Below are 23,893 nucleotides of genomic sequence, written 5' to 3'. Positions count from 1 at the left end.
AATGTAACAAACCTCAACGATAATTCAAACTGTATGTAGTATCAATTTTTTAATTATACAAATATTTTAAATTTATTTGCAGTAACTTGTGTTCAAAAAAGGTTTTTAGTCCTAGCTGATGTGGAGTAATCACTAACAAGTAATGCTATAGCAAATGTTTATTTCATTGAAAGTCATTGTATGGCATTTATGCCACAATGTAGGTCATCATTTGACATATGTACACAGTTGTGTTTGGTGATATAGCTGTGCAAGTTGCAGGCAGGTTACCCACTCTGTAAACGACGGGTGGTCACATACATTAAGACTCAGCATGCAGGAGAGCTTTGCAGCAGGGTAGTCTGTCCTGTGACAGCAGATCGAAGGAACTCCCATACCAGAATTGGCACCAAGAATCATGATGTCCAGTGATATTTAATGTTTTACTTAAGAAAAACAATCTCGTTATCAATTAATTTGACAAAGAAAATCAATGAAATGGATCACTATGATAGGTATCCTCAAAGAAATCACAAAACTTCACCCTACAAAGGAAAGCTGGAGACAGAATCTGTTTAGTTCTAAACAGGTATCACTCATGATCAAATGGGCTAATTCTTTTCATGTAAGTGAAAGTACATAAATTATAATCTTGTCTCAGGAAATGTTAATTTGATCTTAAAAGAATTGGACGGAATGACAGAAGTCACGTTTAATATCTGTGGCGTTGAAGACAGCATTTCAGACCTCACGATCATTATACTGGTTGTGTTATATTGTCAGACAGAAGTGTTTGTTTCATTTGCGCAACTAAATGTGATGGTTTCCCTTTTTTTTGTGAAGCAAATTTTTGGAACATTACAGCTGTATCTGCAACAGCGGTCCCAAAAACTTGTGGAGAACTACAATGGGGACAATGAGACATTAGTAGTACACTGCAATGAAGGCTGGAAGACCTTACTCATACAGTTTATCCAACATAGCCCTCTATATGAAACTTTATGTATGTTAATACTTACCATATTTAACTGACCATCAGTCCAATCTTCACTCTCTACATTACTACTCAGGCTTGCAATTTTGTCTCTCAACTTCCTAGCTTCTTTACCAGACGCTACAATGCGCAACCTCATTTGCGCTCTCTCGAGTGGAATTGTTGCTTTGAGCTGTGGTATTACATCAAGTGCCTGTAATGTATGAATTTTCATATTAGAATACTATGGCACACACTTTCAACGTGTCCTGAAATCTTTGTAATTGAAAATCCCTAACATTTTGGTTTATGTATTAATAATCAATGCACTAAATGTCCCTATAAAATATATATTTCCTAGAACTAAAACTACAGAAATCCATAGGAATACCCCTATCATCATATCTCAGCAGTTTAACCACCAATTCTGGAAAGCTATTATGCACAGATCCAAGCTTGATCAATGTATGTTCTTTCATCTGATTTACATTAATTAACCATTTTAATAGTATTTCCAGTGCTTCCTGTCCTTATATCTAACAGGAGATGAATGTTGTACAGTGACTACACAAAAGCAAAATTACTCATTATTTCCTAAGCCACAAAGTATCTATTGATTTTTATCATTACACTACAGCTAACCTTTCTGTTACATCATATATCTGGCAAATGTCAAACATGGAGCTGCTTCGACTGTGTAAAGCATCAACATGATTTTTGTAAAAATACCAAGAAAATAAATGAGACACATGTATGAGACCTGATTTTAAACAAATTTATTTATTCATGATAAAAATGAAGATAACACAGTTACTTTCATTTCTGTAAGTTTTATCAGCCATATTAGGTGTGTGTGTGTGTGTGTGTGTGTGTGTGTGTGTGTTATATATACACACAAAAATCAGTAGAACTACGGCAGACAGAAAATGTGCCAGTTCTTGTGTGTTATGCCCAATGTGATGGCTAAAGCAAAGTCACATTTCTTGCCATTTTGTTTATATACAAGCACAACTCACCATTATAATGGCTTTAAATTTACACAAAGGAAATACCAGGGTCCCCTCATGCTCCATCGAAACCCTTATTTTACGTTTTCATGCGTTCCAGACTTAAATGCAGAATTGAGGAAAACCATGTATAACTGGCATAAATGATTAAATTTTTGAAAGATCTTTCCTTTCTTCTCACCCAGAAAAAAATCAAAAATTGATGAACAAGGTGAATCCAACATGTGAGGATGTGTGTGTTCCTACTGCAGCCAATGGCAGTGCTGCATACTCTGGTGATGCGAGCACAGTGACCTGCAGTGTATCCAGCAGGCGAGCTCAATTTACGTATGTTAATCCCTTTTATATGGTTGACTTTCTTGTCTCAACTTACTACTCGAGACAAATGCGTCTACTGCAAGGCCTCTGGCATTTTATGCCCTTACTGAGTCTTGGCTGTTTTGAGTGGTCATTTTAATATACATGTCAGCAGTGGAGTTTGGCATCTGAATGGTGAACATAAGGTTATGAGGATTATCCTTCTCACGGAAAAATCAAAATATAGTAATGAAATGTAGGAAAAAGCAATGACAATAGGGTTTAATAATGACCAAAGCAAAATTCAGAGTGGAAGTTCTTGTCAAAGGTCATATGGTAAATTGTTCACTCTTGAGAACTGAAATAGAAAAGTGCCATCCAAACATTTGAGAAAATACAAATTTATTTTATTGAGAAAATATATGCTTGGAAAAACATAAGACAGTGTGTAGAATGCAGTACATAGCTCTTGTTCCTTTATCCTTTGTCTCATCATTTTTTTGCGAGGTGCCAAATAACAACGAAAATTATTTTTATTGTCTAGTAATACACTAGACTCTCGCTAATCTGGCCCTCAGTACTCTGCCCTCTCAGTAACCTGGCGCATATCCAAAAAACACGTGCACAATGAATTATCATGTGAAACAATGCTTTATCTGCTGTATTTAAAACTGTAGTTTTGTTTAAAGTTCGGAATCGTGTCTTTTAAAAGGAAACACATTACCTAGACCTCAAGCAGAAACTTGAAATTTTTGATAAGTTAAATCAATGTTCTTTGCAGAAAGCCATTGCTGCTGAGTTCAATGTTGGATGAGCAACTACTTATTACATCAAAAAGAAAGATGATGTTATTCAACAGTACTTAACACAAATGGATAGTGAGTTGAGAAAATGGAAGGTTATGCGAAAGAGTGAGAATGGGGAACAGTATGTATCTGTTTATAGATGGTTCCTACAACAACACAGTAAAGGAATTCCAGTCAGTGGCCCAATTATAAAGGAAAAACCAGCTGCATTTAACAAACAACTTTGGTAGTGTTTGCAGCAAGCAAAGGTTGGCTATCAAACTTGGGGGGGGGGGGGGGGGGGGATGATGACATGGCATTTGAAAGCTGACTGGAAGAAGATTTAATTGCTGATGCCTTGTATAATGCTGATGAAACTGGACAATTTTACAAGATGCTTCCTTCGAAAACAATACCTGCCAACAACGAGAAGGAAGCTTGTGGTTACAAGCAACAGAAACAGTGTGTAACATTAATGGCATGTTATAATGCAAATGGGAATTATAAACTACCGTTTAAGGTGCTGGAAAATACCAAATCCACGTTGTTTTCAATACACTGACATAGATACTCATACCAGTGCAGTACTGCGCTCAGAAGAAAGTGTGGATGGACAGATACCAGTGGGAAAAGAGCGAAAGAAGAAAAAGCATCCACTGAAAGCTATCCTTATAATAACAATGCTCCCAGTCATCCTTCAGATGTTTCTCTAAAGTCCGATGGTATACAAGCACTCCCATCCAATGTGATAGCCCTCATTCGGCCCATGGACCAGGGAATTTTGGGATCAATTAAACGTTATCAACATTCACCTGTCATCTCCTTGCTGAACAAAAGTGAAACTGACTATCGAGACTATGCTGAAGGCATGAAAAGCAATTAACATATGTGATGTTGTTTTCCAAGCAGCCGAAGCATGGGATAAAGTGGAGAGCGGTTCTACAACCTTCCAGGAGGAGAAGAAATGGATGATGAAGATGTTACTAAGTGGCTGAATGAGGAAACTGTGATACGGACCAAACTTTAACAGATGAAGAAATAATCAAAGGCGTGCAAGAAAGTAATGATGAAGGTGATGAAGAAGAGGACACAGGATGTGAGAGCTTGGAGAGTTCTCACGCTGCTGGTGCTAAAGCTGCCGAGGTCTTCCTGGAGTACATTATATAACAACCAGATACATGTAGTACCGATGTAATGCTTGTAAAGCAGTTGTGTGATAAAGCATGCCACCGTTGTGTATCATCATTGTGACAGTTAAAAATTAGGGACATGTTTCATAGTGAGTGATACGACTGTGTAATTATGCACAGTATACACTCAAGGACTAAGCTTTCTTTCAAAATTAATATACTTTTGGATTTAATAGAGTATATCCTCTATGTTCCAAAATTGTATCCTTCGGTTTAATAAAGTACAGTACACTATATCCACTATGTTTCCAAAATAAACAAAAAACACAATAAATGAATAAAATAAATTTCAGACACTCAATAATCCGGCACTTCCGCTAATCCGACACCCATATGTGCCAGGAATGACCAGATTAGCGAGAGTCTAGTGTACTGAGTTTTACACTGTTAAAATAATTTTCATTAAAACACTCGTAGGCTCTTTCTCTGTAAAATGTAAATACTTTTTGCTTTCAGATATTTCGCCTCTCACTAGTAGGAAACATACCAGGACATTGTGTAGTTTTTCAATGTGCCACGAAAACAAAGCAAACACACAATAAAGATTAAGAACCCACAAAAGTGCAGAATCCATATCTGTAATAGGAGTGAGCTTCATCAGAATAGGTCAAAACTTCCAATGTAAGCAGATGCTGCCATAGTCCCATGTCTCTCTGCATGCACAGCATGCAGCATACTCGGAGATGTAGAACTCCGCAGTTGGCACGATCTATAGATCACTGATGTCATAAACACACTTGTATCATAGTTGGACACTGATTTATGCACAAGTACGAAAGGCACATGCACTTTGAGTAGTTGATTTTGACCCGCTTTAGTATTGTGTTGTGTGGTGTGGTGGCTGCACTGGCTGTTGGGTGACGTAACAAGTCACCACTCAATAAGAGTATAGTCATCAGGACTCAGTGTCTGAATTTAAAATGTTGAGGATTGATACTGTTGCTGAATACATTACATCAGAAATACATGCAAAATGATGAGACTGAGTTATAAGTGGTGCAAGAAAACATGACGGCTGGGTCCCTTCATCACATATTGGCCCAGCCCAGAACTCTTCACGTCAACTTTCCTGTATCTCCATTGCTGCTGCAACCTAACAGTAATTGTATATGTGTGTGTGGTGAAGCTAAATGTTGTAAGTTGTGTTGGCAGTGCCGATTGTGGGTTACATCAGCATTTCCTCTCTCGTGTCTCCCCAATGGCCTAAAATATTCCTCCACCACCCATGGTGCGAACCGTCTGTCTTTTCTGCCATTTATAACCCGTTAATTCACATCAATTGTCAATAGGAAGAAAACGGAACTAAGTCGTAAATGCAGAGTCAAAGTAAATCTTACTAGGAAGAAACATAAAATTAAGGAATTTTTAGCACTGATCTTATGGGTTTTTCATACGGGATACAAATTTATAGTGTGGAATTGCAAAAAAACAAAAAATCAGAGAACTTAAAATCAAAGTTCCACTATATATCTCTTCATTTCAACTTGCTGTAGAAAAATAATCTGCAGTACACCAATGCTTCACAAAATTTACAACTGGGACTATCAACTCAAGACTAAAATTAGCTACTGACAAATGCGGTATTACACTGTCGTCATATTTTTCAGCAACTTGTTATTATGCACTGCAGTTGCTTTCCACAATTGCATCATGTGTATATTTGGAAGAAAAGCAGCAGAAAAAAAGGAAACATACTTGGATGAAGCCACAGGTATTTCGTCGGGACAATAAAAGCATTCAGCAAAATTTGTTGAGAGAGCTGCAACTGGATCAAGTTTTTATGTTACTTATTAGTGGATGAGATCATATTTCAGTATTTGTTCAGTAAAGTGGTTTCTTTATATTACAAAACAGAACACTCTCTTGAGAAATGCTATATGTACAGACGACAAGCAAACTGTCACACTGCTATTTCTTGATACAGGAGAGAGCTACTCTAATTTGCAACACAGTACTCAAATATCACACTGGACATTAACCAAAATAATTCCACAGAAATGTGTGAAGCGCTTCATAAAGCAAGGGGGAATATGTGAAGATAAATAAATGTTTAGTACACTATATGGGCAATAAGAACTACTTTTATTTTTGAATACTATAATGGAATTAGCGTTCCAACAACTACAAAATTACGGTATATTGATAATTTTTACTTATGGACCGTCTGACAGCAACTGAATAAAACACTATTTTAGTGTCATACGCGTTTCGCCTTTATTTTCTGCAAGGCATCATCAGTGGCCTGGAATATGTACATATGTTAGCTATTTTATTTACATTTTTGTCATTGTGCCTATAGGTTATAAACAGTTCTGGTGGTTGGTATTTCCTATTAAGTAGTAATGTTTTGAACTGTACTTACAGGTTGCGTGGACAATTTCTTACATATTACGCTCCTGTTGCATTTTTGGTGTTGTTCTTCTTCTTATGAACGCCAATTTGCAGTTTTTTCCACATTCCACAACAGTATGCACTGAACGCTTGTTTTAATGCAATGTTTTGGTTTCTGTTGCCGACTGTGAAATGTTTTTGCCAAAGATCGAATGTTATTGCCAAACTTATGAGTGTAACTATTGGCGTATCTGTGGTCTGTTTGTGTATGCATTTGTGTGTGCGTTTGTGTATGTGCGTGTGTGTGTGTGTGTGTGTGTGTGTGTTTTTTTTTTTGTGATATATATTTTTTTGTGCTGTGTGTGTGTGTATGTGTGTGTGTGTGTGTGTGTGTGTGTGTGTGTGTGTGTGTCTCCAGATGGTGTGGGGAAGAGTTTTTTTTTGTTTTGTTTTATGTTATCATTTCCTTTATTAAGTGTAGTAGGGAGCCTGTGCTGATGTGTGTGTGTGTTCATTTATCACATGTTTGTTTTCTGCTATGGCTTTCTGGATGTGGAAGTTTTCTTGCATTTGTATAAGATGTTTGTCATGGTTGCTTATTCTCATTATTTTCATTTCTTGTTCCATGTTTGTAGGATGATGGTTGTAGTGTTTTAAATGCTCTGCAAATGTGGAATGATTTGTTTCATACTTCCAACATCTGATATGTTCTTTGTATCTTGTTTCAAAATTCCTGCATGTCATGCCTATGTATACTGCATCACAACTTTGACATTCAAGTTTATATATTCCTGATTGTTGGAATTTGTCCCTCTTGGTAGCTGGCTGGCTTAGGTGTGATTGAAGGGTTTGCCCAGGCTTATATGCTATTTTGAAACCCTGTCTCTTTAGGATGTTTGCAACTCTGTGTGTTAGTTTATGTGTGTAGGTCATGGTGTACCATCTGGTTCTTTTCTGTGTGGTGTTGTCATTGTGTGTGTTTGTTGAGTGTGTTTGTAAGTTTTCAGCTTGTGAGTTCTTTTGTATTGTGGAACTGTTGTGTTTGTTTTTATTTTTGTTTTTATTTTTTGATTGAGCTTGTGTACCACATGTGTGTCAGACCCGTTGTTCCTAGCAGAGCATTTAAAACACTACAACCATCATCCTACAAACATGGAACAAGAAATGAAAATAATGAGAATAAGCAACCATGACAAACATCTTATACAAATGCAAGAAAACTTCCACATCCAGAAAGCCATATCAGAAAACAAACATGTGATAAATGATCACACACACATCAGCACAGGCTCCCTACTACACTTAATAAAGGAAATGATAACAAAAAACTCTTCCCCACACCATCTGGACACACACACACACACACACACACACACACACACACACACACACAGCACAGCACAAAAAAATATATATCACACCAAAAAACACACACACACATACACAAACACACACACAAATGCATACACGAACAGACCACAGATACTCCAGTAGTTACACTCATAAGTTTGGCAATAACATTCGATCTTTCGCAAAAACATTTGACAGTCGGCGACAGAAACCAAAACATTGCATTAAAACAAGCTTTCAGTGCATACTGCTGTGGAAAAAACCGCAAATTGGCAACAGGAGCGTAATATGTAAGAGATTGTCCATGCAGCCTGTAAGTACAGTTCAAAACATTACTACTTAATAGGAAATACCAACCACCAGAATTGTTTATAACCTATAGGCACAATGACAAAAATGTAAATAAAATAGCTAACATATGTACATATTCCAGGCCACTGATGAAGCCTTGCAGAAAATAAAGGCGAAACGCGTATGGCACTAAAATTGTGTTTTATTCAGTTGCTGTCAGACGGTCCATAAGTAAAAATTATCAATATACCGTAATATTACACGCAACTGAGGAAGACAGGACTATAAAAGTTGAAGATGTCACTACAAAATTAATAAGAAGTACGAAACGATGAAGCGCTTTCTAACTTGTAGCATCCAAAGTTCAAAAATAAACAAAGTAGAATGGACAGCTAAGAAAGACTTTTTTATTTTAGATTGTGACCACATCCTCTATTTCGGCTTGCTGAAAAGCTGCCTGGATGTTTCCAGACGGAAAGGTGGAGGGCTGTTGCTGTGATTGTGCTTATGAAGTCACCTGCAGCATATTTCACCTTCCCATCTACACTATATATATATATATACAAAGATGAGGTGACTTACCGAACAAAAGCGCTGGCAGGTCGATAGACACACAAACAAACACAAACACACACACAAAATTCCAGCTTTCGCAACAAACTGTTGCCTCATCAGGAAAGAGGGAAGGAGAGGGGAAGACGAAAGGAAGTGGGTTTTAAGGGAGAGGGTAAGGAGTCATTCCAATCCCGGGAGCGGAAAGACTTACCTTAGGGGGAAAAAAGGACAGGTATACACTCGCACACACGCACATATCCATCCACACATACAGACACAAGCAGACATATTTAAATATGTCTGCTTGTGTCTGTATGTGTGGATTTAAATATGTCTGCTTGTGTCTGTATGTGTGGATGGACATGTGCGTGTGTGCGAGTGTATACCTGTCCTTTTTTCCCCCTAAGGTAAGTCTTTCCGCTCCCGGGATTGGAATGACTCCTTACCCTCTCCCTTAAAACCCACTTCCTTTCGTCTTCCCCTCTCCTTCCCTCTTTCCTGATGAGGCAACAGTTTGTTGCGAAAGCTTGAATTTTGTGTGTATGTTTGTGTTTGTTTGTGTGTCTATCGACCTGCCAGCGCTTTTGTTCGGTAAGTCACCTCATCTTTGTTTTATATATATATACACACACACACACACACACACACACACACACACACACACAGGGTGATCCATTGATCATGACCGGGCCAAATATTTCAAGAAATAAGCGTCAAATGAAAAACTACAAAGAACGAAACTTGTCTAGCTTGAAGGGGGAAACCAGATGGTGCTACGGGTGGCCCACTAGATGGCGCTTCCATAGGTCAAACGGATATCAACTGCGTTATTTTAAATAGGAACCCCCATTTTTATTACACATTCATGTAGTACGTAAAGAAATATGAATGTTTTAGTTAGACCACTTTTTTCACTTTGTGACAGATGGCGCTGTAATAGTCACAGACATATGGCTCACTATTTTAGATGAAAAGTTGGTAACAGGTAGGTTTTTTAAATTAAAATACAGAATGTCGGTACGTTTGAACATTTTATTTCGGTTGTTCCAATGTGAACACATCATTTCTGGAACGCATGCTGTTACAGCGTTATTACCTGTAAATACCACATTAATGCAATAAAAGCAAAAATTATGTCTGTCAACCTCAATGCATTTGGCAATACGTGTAACGACATTCCTCTCAACAGCGATTAGTTTGCCTTCCGTAATGTTCGCACATGCATTGACAATGCGCTGACGCATGTTGTCAGGCGTTGTTGGTGGATATCAATAGAAAATATCCTTCAACTTTCGCCACAGAAATAAATCCGGGGACGTCAGATCTGGTGAACGTGCGGGCCATGGTATAGTGCTTCGACGACCAATCCACCTGTCATGAAATATGCTATTCAATACCACTTCAACCGCACGCAAGCTTTGTGCTGGATATCCATCTTGTTGGAAGTACATCGCCATTCTGTCATGCAGTGAAACATCTTGTTGTATCACTGGTAGAACATTACATAGGAAATCAGCATACATTGCACCATTTAGATTGCCATCGATAAAATAGGGGCCAATTATCCTTCCCCTCTTAATGCCGCACCATACATTAACCTGCCAAGGTCGCTGATGTTCCACTTGTCGCAGCCATCATGGATTTTCCTTTGTCCAATAGTGCATATTATGCCGGTTTACGTTACCTCTGTTGGTGAATGACACTTCGTCGCTAAATAGAACGCATGCAAAAAATCTGTCATCATCTCGTAATTTCTCTTGTGCCCAGTGGCAGAACTGTACACGACATTCAAAGTCATCGCCATGCAATTCCTGGTACATAGAAATATGGTACAGGTGCAATCGATGTTGATGTAGCATTCTCAACACCGACGTGTTTGAGATTCCCGATTCTCACGCAATTTGTCTGCTACTGATGTGCGGATTAGCCGCGACAACAGCTGAAACACCTACTAGGGGCATCATCATTTGTTGCAGATCGTGGTTGACGTTTCACATGTGGCTGAACTCTTCCTGTTTCCTTAAATAATGTAACTATCCGGCGAACGGTCCGGACACTTGGATGATGTTGTCCAGGATACTGAGCAGCATACATAGCACACGCCCATTGGGCATTTTGATCACAATAGCCATACATCAACACGATATCGATCTTTTCCGCAATTGTCAAACGGTCCATTTTAACATGGGTAATGTATCACGAAGCAAATACCGTCCGCACTGGCGGAATGTTACGTGATACCACGTACTTATACGTTTGTGACTATTACAGCGCCTTCTATCACAAAGCGAAAAAATTGGTCCAACTTAAAACATTCATATTTGTTTACGTACTACACGAACATATAATAAAAAGTGGGGGTTCCTATTTAAAAAAACGCAGTTGATATTTGTTTGACCTATAGCAGTGCCCATAGCGGGCCAACCGTAGTGCCATCTGGTTTCCCCCTTCAAGCTAGACGAGTTTCGTTCTTTGTAGTTTTTTCGTTTGATGCTTATTTCGTGAGATATTTGGCCCGGTCACTATCAATGGACCACCCTGTATATGAAGGAACACGCCAACTTTTAAATGTTGTTTACAAACACACTACAGAGACCGCAGATTGCTGTAGCGATGCCAGCACTCCAAGCAGTTAAGTTTCACACTGCAGTGAACAGAAGACAAATGACTTTTATGATTACGCCTACGGTGAGGCTTTATATTTGCTGATATTTAATTGAAGACAAGTGAGATTTGACTAAGTTCCCTATTACACCATCAAATTTCTTTGACATGAATATTTGACATATCAACTTTGACAAAGAAATATGTTAGTATATTACCGATCTAACAACTCCTCTTTCAGATCCATCTTTGAAAGTAATATCTATGACAGTTTGGCGCTGTTTACTCATGAACTTAATTATCATTATGAAATTCCACTTTGTAACACAACACCTCAGTGTGCTACGAAAATTTTTCCTTGGTATTTTGCTTTTGTATGTACTTTTTTATGAACCAAAGTTTATAAATAAGTGTATAATATTTCCTCATTGTAAAGTAAAATAAATGTTAGTTGTAAGCTTCTGTAAGTAGAAACTCTGACTTTGCCAGGGCATTCAGAGAGTATACTGAATTAGCAGTTGCATTGTCACTGGGCATGCCAGTAGTTCAGTGAAGTGCAGGGGAAAATGTAGGAGTGTGTTGAGAGGGACCCTCGAGTGCGATCATGCAGTGGATTTTTGTTGAGAAATGTGCCTAACACAGTGGTGTTGAAGTACGTAATGGCTCAGCAAATAATTAGAAGTATGTGGCACTAAATGGGCACGGTTTAATTACTGCAGGAGGATCCAGAGCAACATGAAGAGTACTGTGGGCCCAATTTCATTTGTTATGGAGCTACAAGAAGAGCTTGTGTCACACATCGTCAATGAATAATGCCTTACATTGCACTGACGACGTCTCAACCTGAAGTAAGATCCAAGTAATTACTTCGACAGTCTTGTACACAGCTCACCAGCAACATAGTTCATTTTGTTTCCAATAACACAGAGTTAAATGAATGACAAAATACTTAAGTAGAATCCATCCTATCCACTACTGATGATCTGAAAGACTCCTGATGATCGAGAAACTACTGCCGTGTTTTATGAAAGAAATATGGTAATTAAAATTTCAATATTTGCAAGATTACAATTCACAGAGGTGCTCAAATCTAGTAAGCAATAATTTGAAAGACAGTACTTAACAGAGCAAGATTTAATAAAAGACATTTTTTGGGTATTTTCATGGATAAGTAAGTTTTCAATTTCATGAACTGCAGTCAGAAATCGTTAACATCTTGGGAAATAATAGTAATAACTGCCCAAAGTGATTAGCAGTAGTTGCTAATGAACAGCAATAAGTCAATAAAATCACACACAATCTTTACCATTCTTTTAAAATTAAAATTTTTTCTTCACGAATACACACAACTGTAACTCACAGGAAAGTGATTATTGAAAGACGCTGTATGGTTACAATAATTTTTAAGCTAAATGATAGCATTCATTAATGAATAAACATCAACTTTTTGACTAAAATTAAAGACAGTAAGCATTACAGTGCGTGACACCACAAGACATTGCATTTACACAACTGTTTACTACTGATGAGATTTTTTTGTTCCTTGATTATTATTATTATTACTAACTAATTTCTACGAGTTGCTACTTAACTGAAATATATTTGTTCACTTTGACATATCCATTTCAACTTATGCCAGAGCAATACTTACCAATTTTGTGCTGTTTCTGCCTTGAAACAAAACCAAGTATTCTTACATACATTTCTCAGTATTAATAGACATTTTGCTCTCTTAGTCAGCTTGCGACCATTAAACATTTTGCTCTCTTAGTCAGCTTGCGACCATTAATTTCCATTGATTCATTAATAAATTTAATAACATTTTCCATATGTAACTAACCACTGTAGTTCAATCCAACCCAATTTTATATTCAATTATTTTAACTGAGTTTTCCTTTCATGTCGTCACTGCTGCAAGTACTGAGCACTGGCGATTCAGTTATAACTGCACCTACATTTCATAGATTAACAGAGAATGTTAGGTACACGGTTCATATGCCCTAATTAACTGGAAGTGAAGAGTGTGGTTGTAACTTCCAAGATCCTTAGTACCTCATCCTATCATCAGTGTGTAAATCTTAAATAATGCCTTTGTTGAAATATCTGTAACATAGTACACATTGCTCTTGTCTTCTCTCATGAAAAACATTTATAGATGCACTTTTATTCTTTCAAATGGTTGCATGCTATAAAGCAAAGTATACGACACACAAGGAGCCATTAACTATATAATATTTGTGAATCTACACAGTGAGGACTGCTATAAATGTAAATGAATATCACATATATTAAACTAGCTTAGCATCCACTGCTTCACTAACATAGACTGTATGGCCAGTGGGTTTTTTTTGTTTGTTTCTGTTTAATTGAATTTTTATGTTGTTCACAAACTGCAGCACCTTCCAAGCTTTTCGCGCTAATAAAGGCCATATAAGCATGGTCTTTCCCGAATATATTTCTTCTCAAAAAGCAATTCTGGTAGCAGGAGTCGAAAGTTTTTGTTAATCATCCCTTTTTCGTTCTTGTGAAATACTTCCATAGCAACTTACACTCCCTAATAAAATATTTCTTTATATCTCACCGCGAAATAAAATATCACGTTTCATTAATTTTAGCTTTAAAATTTTCCAATATAACTAAATATTTTCTTATAATAGAGGGAAACATTCCACATGGGAAAAATTATATATAAAAACAAAGATGAGGTGACTTACCGAACGAAAGCGCTGGCAGGTCAATAGACACACAAACAAACACAAACATACACACAAAATTCAAGCTTTCGCAACAAACTGTTGCCTCATCAGGAAAGAGGGAAGGAGAGGGGAAGACGAAAGGAAGTGGGTTTTAAGGGAGAGGGTAAGGAGTCATTCCAATCCCGGGAGCGGAAAGACTTACCTTAGGGGGAAAAAAGGATAGGTATACACTCGCACACACGCACATATCCATCCACACATACAGACACAAGCAGACATATTAAAACCCACTTCCTTTCGTCTTCCCCTCTCCTTCCCTCTTTCCTGATGAGGCAACAGTTTGTTGCGAAAGCTTGAATTTTGTGTGTATGTTTGTGTTTGTTTGTGTGTCTATCGACCTGCCAGCGCTTTCGTTCGGTAAGTCACCTCATCTTTGTTTTTATATATAAATATTTTCTTAAAAATTTTCATTGCTATTCCACTCCCTTAGCGGTTAAGTTTCCAGAAACACATTTTTTCTTTATTTTATTTTTTTTTTTTTTTTAATTTCTAACTGAGAAATCAATTCCAATTGTCATAGATGTAGCCTTAAAAATTCTTTAGTAGTTGTTTAGTAATTATTTAGTTGTGAAAAAACTTTCACCCAGTATTTTATCCCCTTAGCGATTGAATTTCCAAAAATGCTGGAACACAAGGTTTTTATTTTCTGACTGAGAAACCAAATACCAGTTTTCATAGTTCTAGCTTCAAAATTCCCTTAATAGCGATATGCCTTATTTCACCCACTTAGGAGCAGAATTTCTGACAATCCATTCTTAAACAATGCCTTCAGTATAAGATTCACACCCTCTTCAAACTTCAAGTTTCTATCTTAGCGGTTTGAGCTGGGCAGCGATGAGTTAGTGAATCAGTCTGACCATATTTCATCCCATTAGGGGTTCAATTTCAAAAAACAGTGAAACTTTTTTTTTTATTTCTAACTGAGAAACCAAATTTAAATTTTCAGAGATTTAACTTCAAAAATGCTTTCATAGTAAAATTGTTGTTGTTGTTGTTGTTGTTGTTGTTGTGGTCTTCAGTCCTGAGACTGGTTTGATGCAGCTCTCCATGCTGTCTATCCTGTGCAAGCTTCTTCATCTCCCACTACCTACTGCAACCTACATCCTTCTGAATCTGCTTAGTGTATTCATCTCTTGGTCTCCCTTTACGATGTTTACCCTCCACGCTGCCCTCCAATACTAAATTGGTGATCCCTTGATGCCTCAGAATATGTCCTACAAACCGATCCCTTCTTCTAGGCAGTGCCACAAATTTCTCTCCATTTATATTCAATACCTCCTCATTAGTTATGTGATCTACCCATCTATCTTCAGCATTCTTCTGTAGCAACATATTTGGAAAGCTTCTATTCTCTTCTTGTCTAAACTATTTATCGTTCATAATAAAATTATGAAAAGGATAGTTGTTACCATATAGCAGAGATGCTGAGTCGCAGATAGGCACAAAAAAAAAGACTGTCACAAAAAATAAACTTTCGGCCAATGTGGCCTTTGTCAAAAACAGACCGCCCTACACACACACACACACACACACACACACACACACACACACACACAAATGCAACTCACACATACATGACCACAGTCTCTAGCAGCTGAAGCGAGATTATAAGCAGCAGCAGTACATGATGAGAGAGGCAAATGTGTGGGAGTAAGGAGAAGGTTGGGACTGTGCTACCATTCTATGTGGGCATGACAACCAACAAGCTGTGCCTGTCCGCAAGAGTTGCTACTGACAAACTGCGTCCAAGAAACAACTGAACCACCTTGTTGCTGAGCAACCCACCCCACACGACATTCTTCATTTCACTCATTGCTTCACAGCCTGTGCCATATGGTTCCTTCCCTCCATCACCAGCTTTTCTGAATTGTGCAGATGGGACCTCTCGCTGCAATATATCCTATGTTCCCGTAACCCTCCTGGCCTCAACCTTCGTTAGTCATTGTCTCATCTAGCCCCTTCCCTGTTCCCATTCCAGCATTACATAGCCCTCTAGTCTACCCTTGCACCCAGTCTTTTTACGTCTCTTCTTTTCCACTTACCCCCCCCCCCTCTTCCTGCCCTCCATCTAACCTCCCAACTGCACCTAGCTGCCCCAACCTCTCTCCACCTCATCCCTGCATATTCCCCAGCAGCTCTTCAATGTCCCCAATCCCTACCTGGCTATCCCTCCCCATCCCCAGCCTCCTCCTTACCTGGCCGGTACTTGGATGGGTGACCAGCCAGGCCGCCATGCGCTGTTGCCATTTTTCGGGGTGCTACTCGATCGAATACTAGCAGCTCTGGTCACAGAAAACCATCACAACGACCGGGAGAGCGGTGTGCTGACCACATGCCTCTCCTATCCGCATCCTCAACTGAGGATGACCCTGCGGTCAGATGGTCCCGATGGGCCACTTGTGGCCTGCAGTCGGAGTGCTTTTTTTAATAGTACTTTACATGTGACAAAAATATATTCTTGTTCATTTTGTTGCCGTCTTTTTGTTGTACCTATCTGCAATTCAACATCTCCACTATATGGTGAGTAGCAACTATACTTTTCATAGTACTGTTTCATAATAAAATATTTTCATAAAAAATCTCATCCCCTATTTCACCCCCTTAGGAATTTTCTTATTTGTAACTTAGAAGTCAAATACTAATGTTCATAGATGTAGTTTTAAAAATAGTTAAGTAGTTCTTTAATAATGATATATTTTCAAAAAAAGTTTTCACCCACTATTTCACACCCATCAGGTTAAATTTTCAAAAATGCTGGAACATATTTCTTTATTTCTGAGTAAGAAACCAAATATCAATTTTTGTAAGCCTAGCTTCAAAACTGGCTTAATAGTGACATTATGTTTTTTAAAATACTCTTCATCCCCTATTTCACCCCCTTCCCCATTCTGTCCCTTCTCAAATGTGTGCTTGACTATGAACTGCTCGTAAACCTTAGGTCGTGGTCCACAAAAATCTTCTGATCCTGAGGTTTCACCCAGAACTGCACTGGACATCTTCACAGGCATTTCTCCTCCACTGAGTCTTGCCAACTGATCGGTCAGACGTCTAAGAGTGTCATACATACCATAGAAAAATGGTTGTGGCTGGAGTTACACTTGATAAGCAGATATGATCCTTGTCAAAGATAAAACTTATATCAAAGATGTCCAGCTCAGATCTGGGCGAAATGTTAGGAACAGAGGAGTGTTGTGGACCACGACCTTATACCCAAAAGATTTGCCAGAAGCTATGTCATCCAGTCCTGACAGCGTTCTTTCTATGACCATTAACAGTACATTCCAGTACTTGCTTATATCCTTTAACCATTTATCAATACAGCACTACCTCAAAAACTTGACAGTTACTATGGAAGGAGGGGGAAGTGGGTGATGATTTGCAAAACTTATCCTATTAGCTCCTGTCACCCAAGCACCCGCACAATATCAGGAAAGTGGGACAATCCAAAAGTACAATGAAGTGTGTACCTGCAATAAGCAGTAAACGGTCCAATCAAGATTTTTCCTCTATGAACCTATTTTGTCCGACTTTCTGTAGTAACCAACCAGTTACTAGACCAATCGCTCCAGCAGACTTAAGTTGTGTCACTACTGCAAGCATGGTGTATGCCGACAATCAAACAGCGCATTTCTGACTAGGTGAGGCTGCTGCCAGAGGCAGCCTAGTCACATATTGCCATCACTCGATCCACCATGCATACGTAGCACTACACCAGTGACACCTGATTGTATAGTGTCTTTGTAAAGGCATGCACAGGTCTCTGGGTGGCCCTCAGTTGTTAAATTTGTTCAAGAAGAGTAAATTACTTTCATTGTATCCTTTTGGATGTCACTCCATGATCCAAAAAATTATCCCTCTTTTTACGGTCATATGTTTTTGGAGCGGCTTACGACATTTATCCCTCACTGCATTTACTACATTGACCTTGTTGCGACAGGTGCCACATCTGAGGATTGTCTATGTAACCTCCTTTCTCTGTTAACTGTTCCACAGGCTGCAGGCAACAAATGTAACATCACTAAGTCTCACTTTTTCCATTCTTACATTATTTAATTGGTTAATGATATTTCCTGGGAGGGCGTGCACCCCATGTAGTGACATGTTGCTGCCATTACGGCTTTGCCCCATCTGTCTAATCTACAAGAACTTTGGGCATTCCTCAGCGAAGTGGAGTACTATCACAAGTTTATCTGTTGCTCCAAAAAAAAGCTCCTGTTCAGACTTCAGTCTGTGAGTGTGCTTTTGTGCAGCTTAAGGTTAGTCTTTGCCCCACTCCTTGTCTTGCAACATTTCAACCCACAAGGTATCTGGTCATGGCCACACACATGTCTCACTACGGGGTGGGAGCAGTCCCCATTCAGGTGACTCCGAGTTTGTTGCCTTTGCATTGAAACACTTAATTTGGTTCAGCAGCAAAATTATTTTCAAGTGGAAAAAAAGTATCATTGTTGTCTGTGTCTTTTGAAAAATTCAGTGTGTTCTTGTATGGTGCAAAATCTTATTTAATTACTGACCTTAAGTGTGCGGTTTCCCTATTTAGCTCTTCAGTGTCCTTATCGGAAAAAGCCACATACTGTTTTCAGCATTGAGCTCTGTCTTTGTCCCGGTACTTTATGAGATCCATTTCCATCCCACATTGTAACATGCAAATGCAGATGTTCTGTTCTGGCTCCCCATGGGCCCTGACTCCTCATTTGTCCAAGAGGAACTACTTTGTTTTCAACTGGATACAGAGGCACGGAACACAGTGGATGGCTTCCCCATCACCAGTTCCCACATTGCTGTGGCAGTGGATTTAGTGCTCTGATACATTGTATGCATAGCACAACATGGGTGGCTTGACTGTGCACCAGGCCGGGCAACGGACCTGCTTTGGAAATTGGAAATTTGTGGTAAGGACTATGGGACCAAACTGCTGAGGTCATTGGTCCCTAGGCTTACACACTAATTAAACTAACTTACGCTAAGGACAACACACACTCCCATGCCCGAGGGAGGACTCGAACCTCCGACAGGGGGAAGACGCCTCAGGCAGCACAGCTACCCCGCACAACTGCTTTGGAATTTTTATGCGTTGCACTGTCAGCTCTCCCTTTTGGATGGCATTATTCTCCCACTGATGGAAGGATTTACCACCCTATTATTGTGGTTCCAATGGCTCTGTGGTGGGAGTTGTTCTCCGCTTATTTCATCAGGGACACTGGGGGATCTCTTGTGTAAAACTGTTGGTGCACGACCATGTGTTTTGGCTGGGCATCAATCAGGAGGTGGAACACCATGTAGCAGCCTGCCGCATGTGCCTGTGCCATCAAGCAGTCCCTATACTGCCTCCGGAAAAAATCCACATTGATTTCACAGGTCATTTTTAGACACTTTCTAGTTATTGGCAGTTTATGCTTTTTCTTGTTGTCCATCTGTGAAAGCAAACACGACTGTCAAAGATATTTTTCATAGAGAGCTTGTCTTGCATTCGGGTTTCAGACAATGGTCCTTAGTTCGTTGTGTGATCGTTCAAGGACTTTAGTACATACAATAGCATCACCATGTCAGGGTGCCTCCCCTCAACCTGCAGTCGAACGGTAAGGCGGAATGCCTTGCTCGAACTTTTACAATGCAGATGAGCAAGTACACTGAAAATTTCTCAGCCAATGAGGCTCTCATATGTTTTAAGTTCTGACAGAATGTGCCAATGGGGGTCAAAAGTCTCACCGAGTCCCTCCTCTCCAATCCCATCATCACTGCCTGGGCTGGTACCCCTTGCAGTGGATTCCAATGTCTATACAACCCCCCCCGCCCCCACCACCACCACCACCACCACCACCACCACCACCACCACCACCACCCCACCCCCACCCTGATTGCCGGTCCTGTCCACTGGTTGCCATAGAGTCCATGTGTGGCAAGGGTTGTCCACTCACTTTTGGTCATACGCGCTGGTCCAGGCAGATTAGGAACTTCTTGGGTGGCCCTCGACACTGCTGTGGGTGTCTCTTCAGTTGTCTCTTCAGTCACAGCATCACAGACAGTGAGTCCATGTCTGGTCTTTCCTCCTCCTTCTCCCCCTCCCCATCCCCCCTCCTACACACACACACACACACACACACACACACACACACACACACACACACAAGGAAGGGGAATTGTAGTAACTTAGGTTAACAGTTACTAACAGACAATATAGTCTGGAACCACATAGACTATAATTAGTTTTGGAACTTCAGTTACAAGAGCATCCACTTATCCTAGAGCAGATGTTCTATCTGACCACACACTACTAGTAGCTTCTCTAAAAACAAAACTTGTAAAACACAAAAAAGAAACAACTCAACAAAGGAAGATAGATAACGAAAAACTCAAACTGCCTGAACTAAGAAGTGAAGTCAGCAAGGACATTAACAATAAAACAGTGACAATGAAACCTCTGATTGGCCAAGAAAACAGTACCAGAGTATGGGAAGAGATGAAAAACATTATGCTAACCACTGCTTGAAAGAAATAGGATATAAAACAAGAGATCGAAAACAGAAACGGATGGCTGATGAAATTCTCTCATCGTTGGATGAACAGCAAAGGTATAAAGCCCAGTTAGATCAAACTAAGTACAATAATATCCAGAAACTCATAAGATCAGAGATTAGAGCAGCAAAAAATGAATGGCTACAACATGAATGTGAAGAAATTGAAATCTTGCAAGCTTCACTTGACGATTTTAGCTTACATAAAAAGTCAAAAGAAACTGCTGAGATTTATAGAAGAAAAAACATCTCCTTATTAACCAACAAAAAAAATAGTTTTAAATACCACTGAGAAGAAAGAGATATGGGAAGACTACATTAAGAACCTCTTTTCAGATGATAGACCAAATGTTGAGACTTCTAGGAACAAAAATTTAACAGGACCTCCAATCATGAAAGAAGAAATCGAGAAAGCCATCAAAAACCAATAAAGCCACAGGACCTGATGAAATTCCAATATAGCTTATTAAACTCCTTGATGAAAAAGGTATCAAAATCTTACATAAACTGTGTAACAAAATTAACGACACTGGTCATTACCTTGCCAAATGGCTATTATCAACTTTCATTTCCTTACCAACGAAGAGGAATGCGAGAAGATGTGAAGATCACAGACTCATTAGTCTTATGAGCCATAAGTACAGCAGTCCGACAAGGATGCATACTGTCACCCCTGTTATTTAACTTATACTCTGAGTGTATTTTTCAGGACGCACTTGATGTTGAAAAAGGCATAAAGGTCAACAAAGTGTGTATCAACAACATTCGCTATGCTAATGACACGGTATGGATAGCTGATAATTTATATGACCTTCAGCAACACGTCAACATAGTAAAAGATTACAGCAGTACTCTAGGTACGAATATTAACATCAAAAAGACTAATTTTATGATTGACACAAGAGAGTCCGACTCATTTAAAGATGCAAATCTACAATTTCAAGGGTCTGTGATAAAGAGTCAACAAGTTTAAATACCTCAGAACCTAGCTTTGTGAAGACTGGCAAACAGACTTGAAAATAAAATATTGCATAGAGAACATCCGAAATACATACATAAAATTTAAGAATATTCTTACAAACACAGACCTAGACCTAAACCTTAGAGTCTGATATGTAAAATGCTACTTCTGGGCCGTGCTTCTATATGGCTCTGAAGGATGGACACTAAATATGACAACAACGAAGAAGTTGAGGCCTTTCAAATGTGGATTTATCGCAGAATGCTTAAAATGCCGTGGACTGCAAGAATAACCAACACCGAAGTACTGGAATGAATGAACAAGCAGCAAGAAATGCTGACAGTGCTTAAAAGAAGAAAAGCTGCACACTTAGGATGTACACTATGGAACACCAAATATATGCTTCTGCAGTTAATAATAGAAGAGAAGACTGAAGGAAAAAGAAGACAAGGACGAAGAAGAACGTCCTGGTTGGACAATATAAAGCAGTGGACAGGATTACGAAGTGTAGACTAGCTATTACACACTGCGGTTCACAGAAGAAAGATGCAACATGTGGTTGGCAACATCCATTAAGGGATAAGCAGCAGTAGAAGAAGAAGAACAGTTACTACATCTAAAGCCCACAGAAGACCTAAGTAGGACCACTACAGCAAGCATAGTGCATGCTGCCAATCAAACGGCACGCCCAACACTACCCAAGCCACCAGGGACCTCCCCGGACACCAACTGCCATCACCAGGTCCCCCGTGAGCATGCAGCAATACACCAGCAACACCTGATGTAGATAGTATCTTTATATGGGCATGCAGGCTCTCTGGGCCCTCAGTTGTTAAAAGTGTTCAAGACATGTAAACTACTTCCATTGTGAAGCTGCCTGGCAGATTAAAACTGTGTGCCGGGCCGAGACTCGAACTCGGGACCTTTGGGACCTTTGCTTTTCACCAGCAAATGCTCTACCATCTGAGCTACCCAAGCACGACTCACGACCCGTCCTCACAGCTTCAATTCTTACAGTACCTCATACCCTACCTTCCAAACTTTACAAAAGCTCTTCTGCGAACCTTGCACCTGCTCACGAAAGGCAAAGATCCCGAGTTAGAGTCTTAGTCCGGCACACAGTCTTAATCTGTCGGGAAGTTTCATATCAGCGCACACTTCACTGCAGAGTGAAAATCTCATTCTTGGAACATCCCCCAGGCTGTGGCTATGCCATTTCTCCACAATGTCATTTCTTCCAGAAGTGCTATTTCTGCACAGTTCACAGAAGAGCTTCTGTGAAGTTTAGAAGGTAGGAGACAATGTACTGGCAGAATTGAAGCTGTGAGGACTGGTCATGAGTCGTGCTTGGGTAGCTCAGTTGGTAGAGCACTTGCCTGCGAAAGGCAAAGACCCAAAGTTCGAGTCTCAGTCTGGCACACAGTTTTAATCTGCCAAGAAGTTCATATCAGCGCACGCTTCGCTGCAGAGTGAAAATCTCATTCTGGATACTTCCATTGTATTCTTGTTGATGTCATTCTATGACCCAATAAACTGTATCTCTTTTATGACCATGTGCTTCTTTGTATTCGTAGTCGGAACACTTTCCTTTTGCAACTTAAAGTACACACATGATCCCTATATCAAGAGTTGATGGTATTTTTACCTGATGTCTATAGCCGTTTCAGGCAGAAAGAAGAACTTTAGTTTTTGATGTAATAGTAGTAGTAGTAGCAATAATAATAATAATAATAATAATAGTACCAATAATCACTACTGATTTCTTTTTTCAGGTTTCTAATTTCTATTAAACTTCATATTTTCCAGATGAGCTGTCTTATTAATCTACTCAGACAAATTTTTATTCACACACTCCTTAAACTAATACAGTTCATCAAATGGCCATTCAAATCTATAGGGAAAAAAAAAAGTTGTAGTCATACCTGCTGTTTGGCATTTCTGTTAGGTTTCACAGAGAAGTGGACATCTTTCATGGCCTTTTCTATCATTGAGACCGGATATGGTCTCTTAGTTTCAGGATTTACACATTTATCTGAAATTAGATTAAACTGTTCTCAAAGCCAGGTCTAACATCAAGCTTTACATTAACGAGTACAGTATAGAAGAAAGATTATATATAACACACATCACACACAAAAAAAGTCTTGTTGCTTAGACATAACTGGGAACTATGCAACTGTTCAGAGTATATCAACAGTGGAAAATTAGGGACTGAATACAAACAATGAAATATGTAAAGACAACCAATCAGCATACACACTGTATTACTCAGCAAGGTTAACTGCTACCTGGCCGTAGT

General features: G+C 39.2%; 1 protein-coding gene across 1 annotated transcript in view; it reads right to left on the bottom strand.

Annotated features, from left to right (window-relative positions):
• The window catches only part of LOC124803133 (ribosome maturation protein SBDS), a 58,614-nt gene that overhangs the window by 1,250 nt on the left and 33,471 nt on the right, over positions 1 to 23,893 (bottom strand). Inside the window, exons 3-4 of the mRNA XM_047264316.1 lie at positions 23,517 to 23,626; positions 999 to 1,166 (exon numbers count right to left, since the gene is read on the bottom strand). Of these exons, the coding sequence (XP_047120272.1) occupies positions 999 to 1,166; positions 23,517 to 23,626 (278 nt within the window). The remainder of the gene's footprint in view (positions 1 to 998; positions 1,167 to 23,516; positions 23,627 to 23,893) is intronic.

Source organism: Schistocerca piceifrons, chromosome 1, assembly GCF_021461385.2.
Source record: "Schistocerca piceifrons isolate TAMUIC-IGC-003096 chromosome 1, iqSchPice1.1, whole genome shotgun sequence".
NCBI classification, from domain to species: domain Eukaryota; kingdom Metazoa; phylum Arthropoda; class Insecta; order Orthoptera; family Acrididae; genus Schistocerca; species Schistocerca piceifrons.
This window is presented reverse-complemented; position numbering and strand designations above follow the sequence as displayed.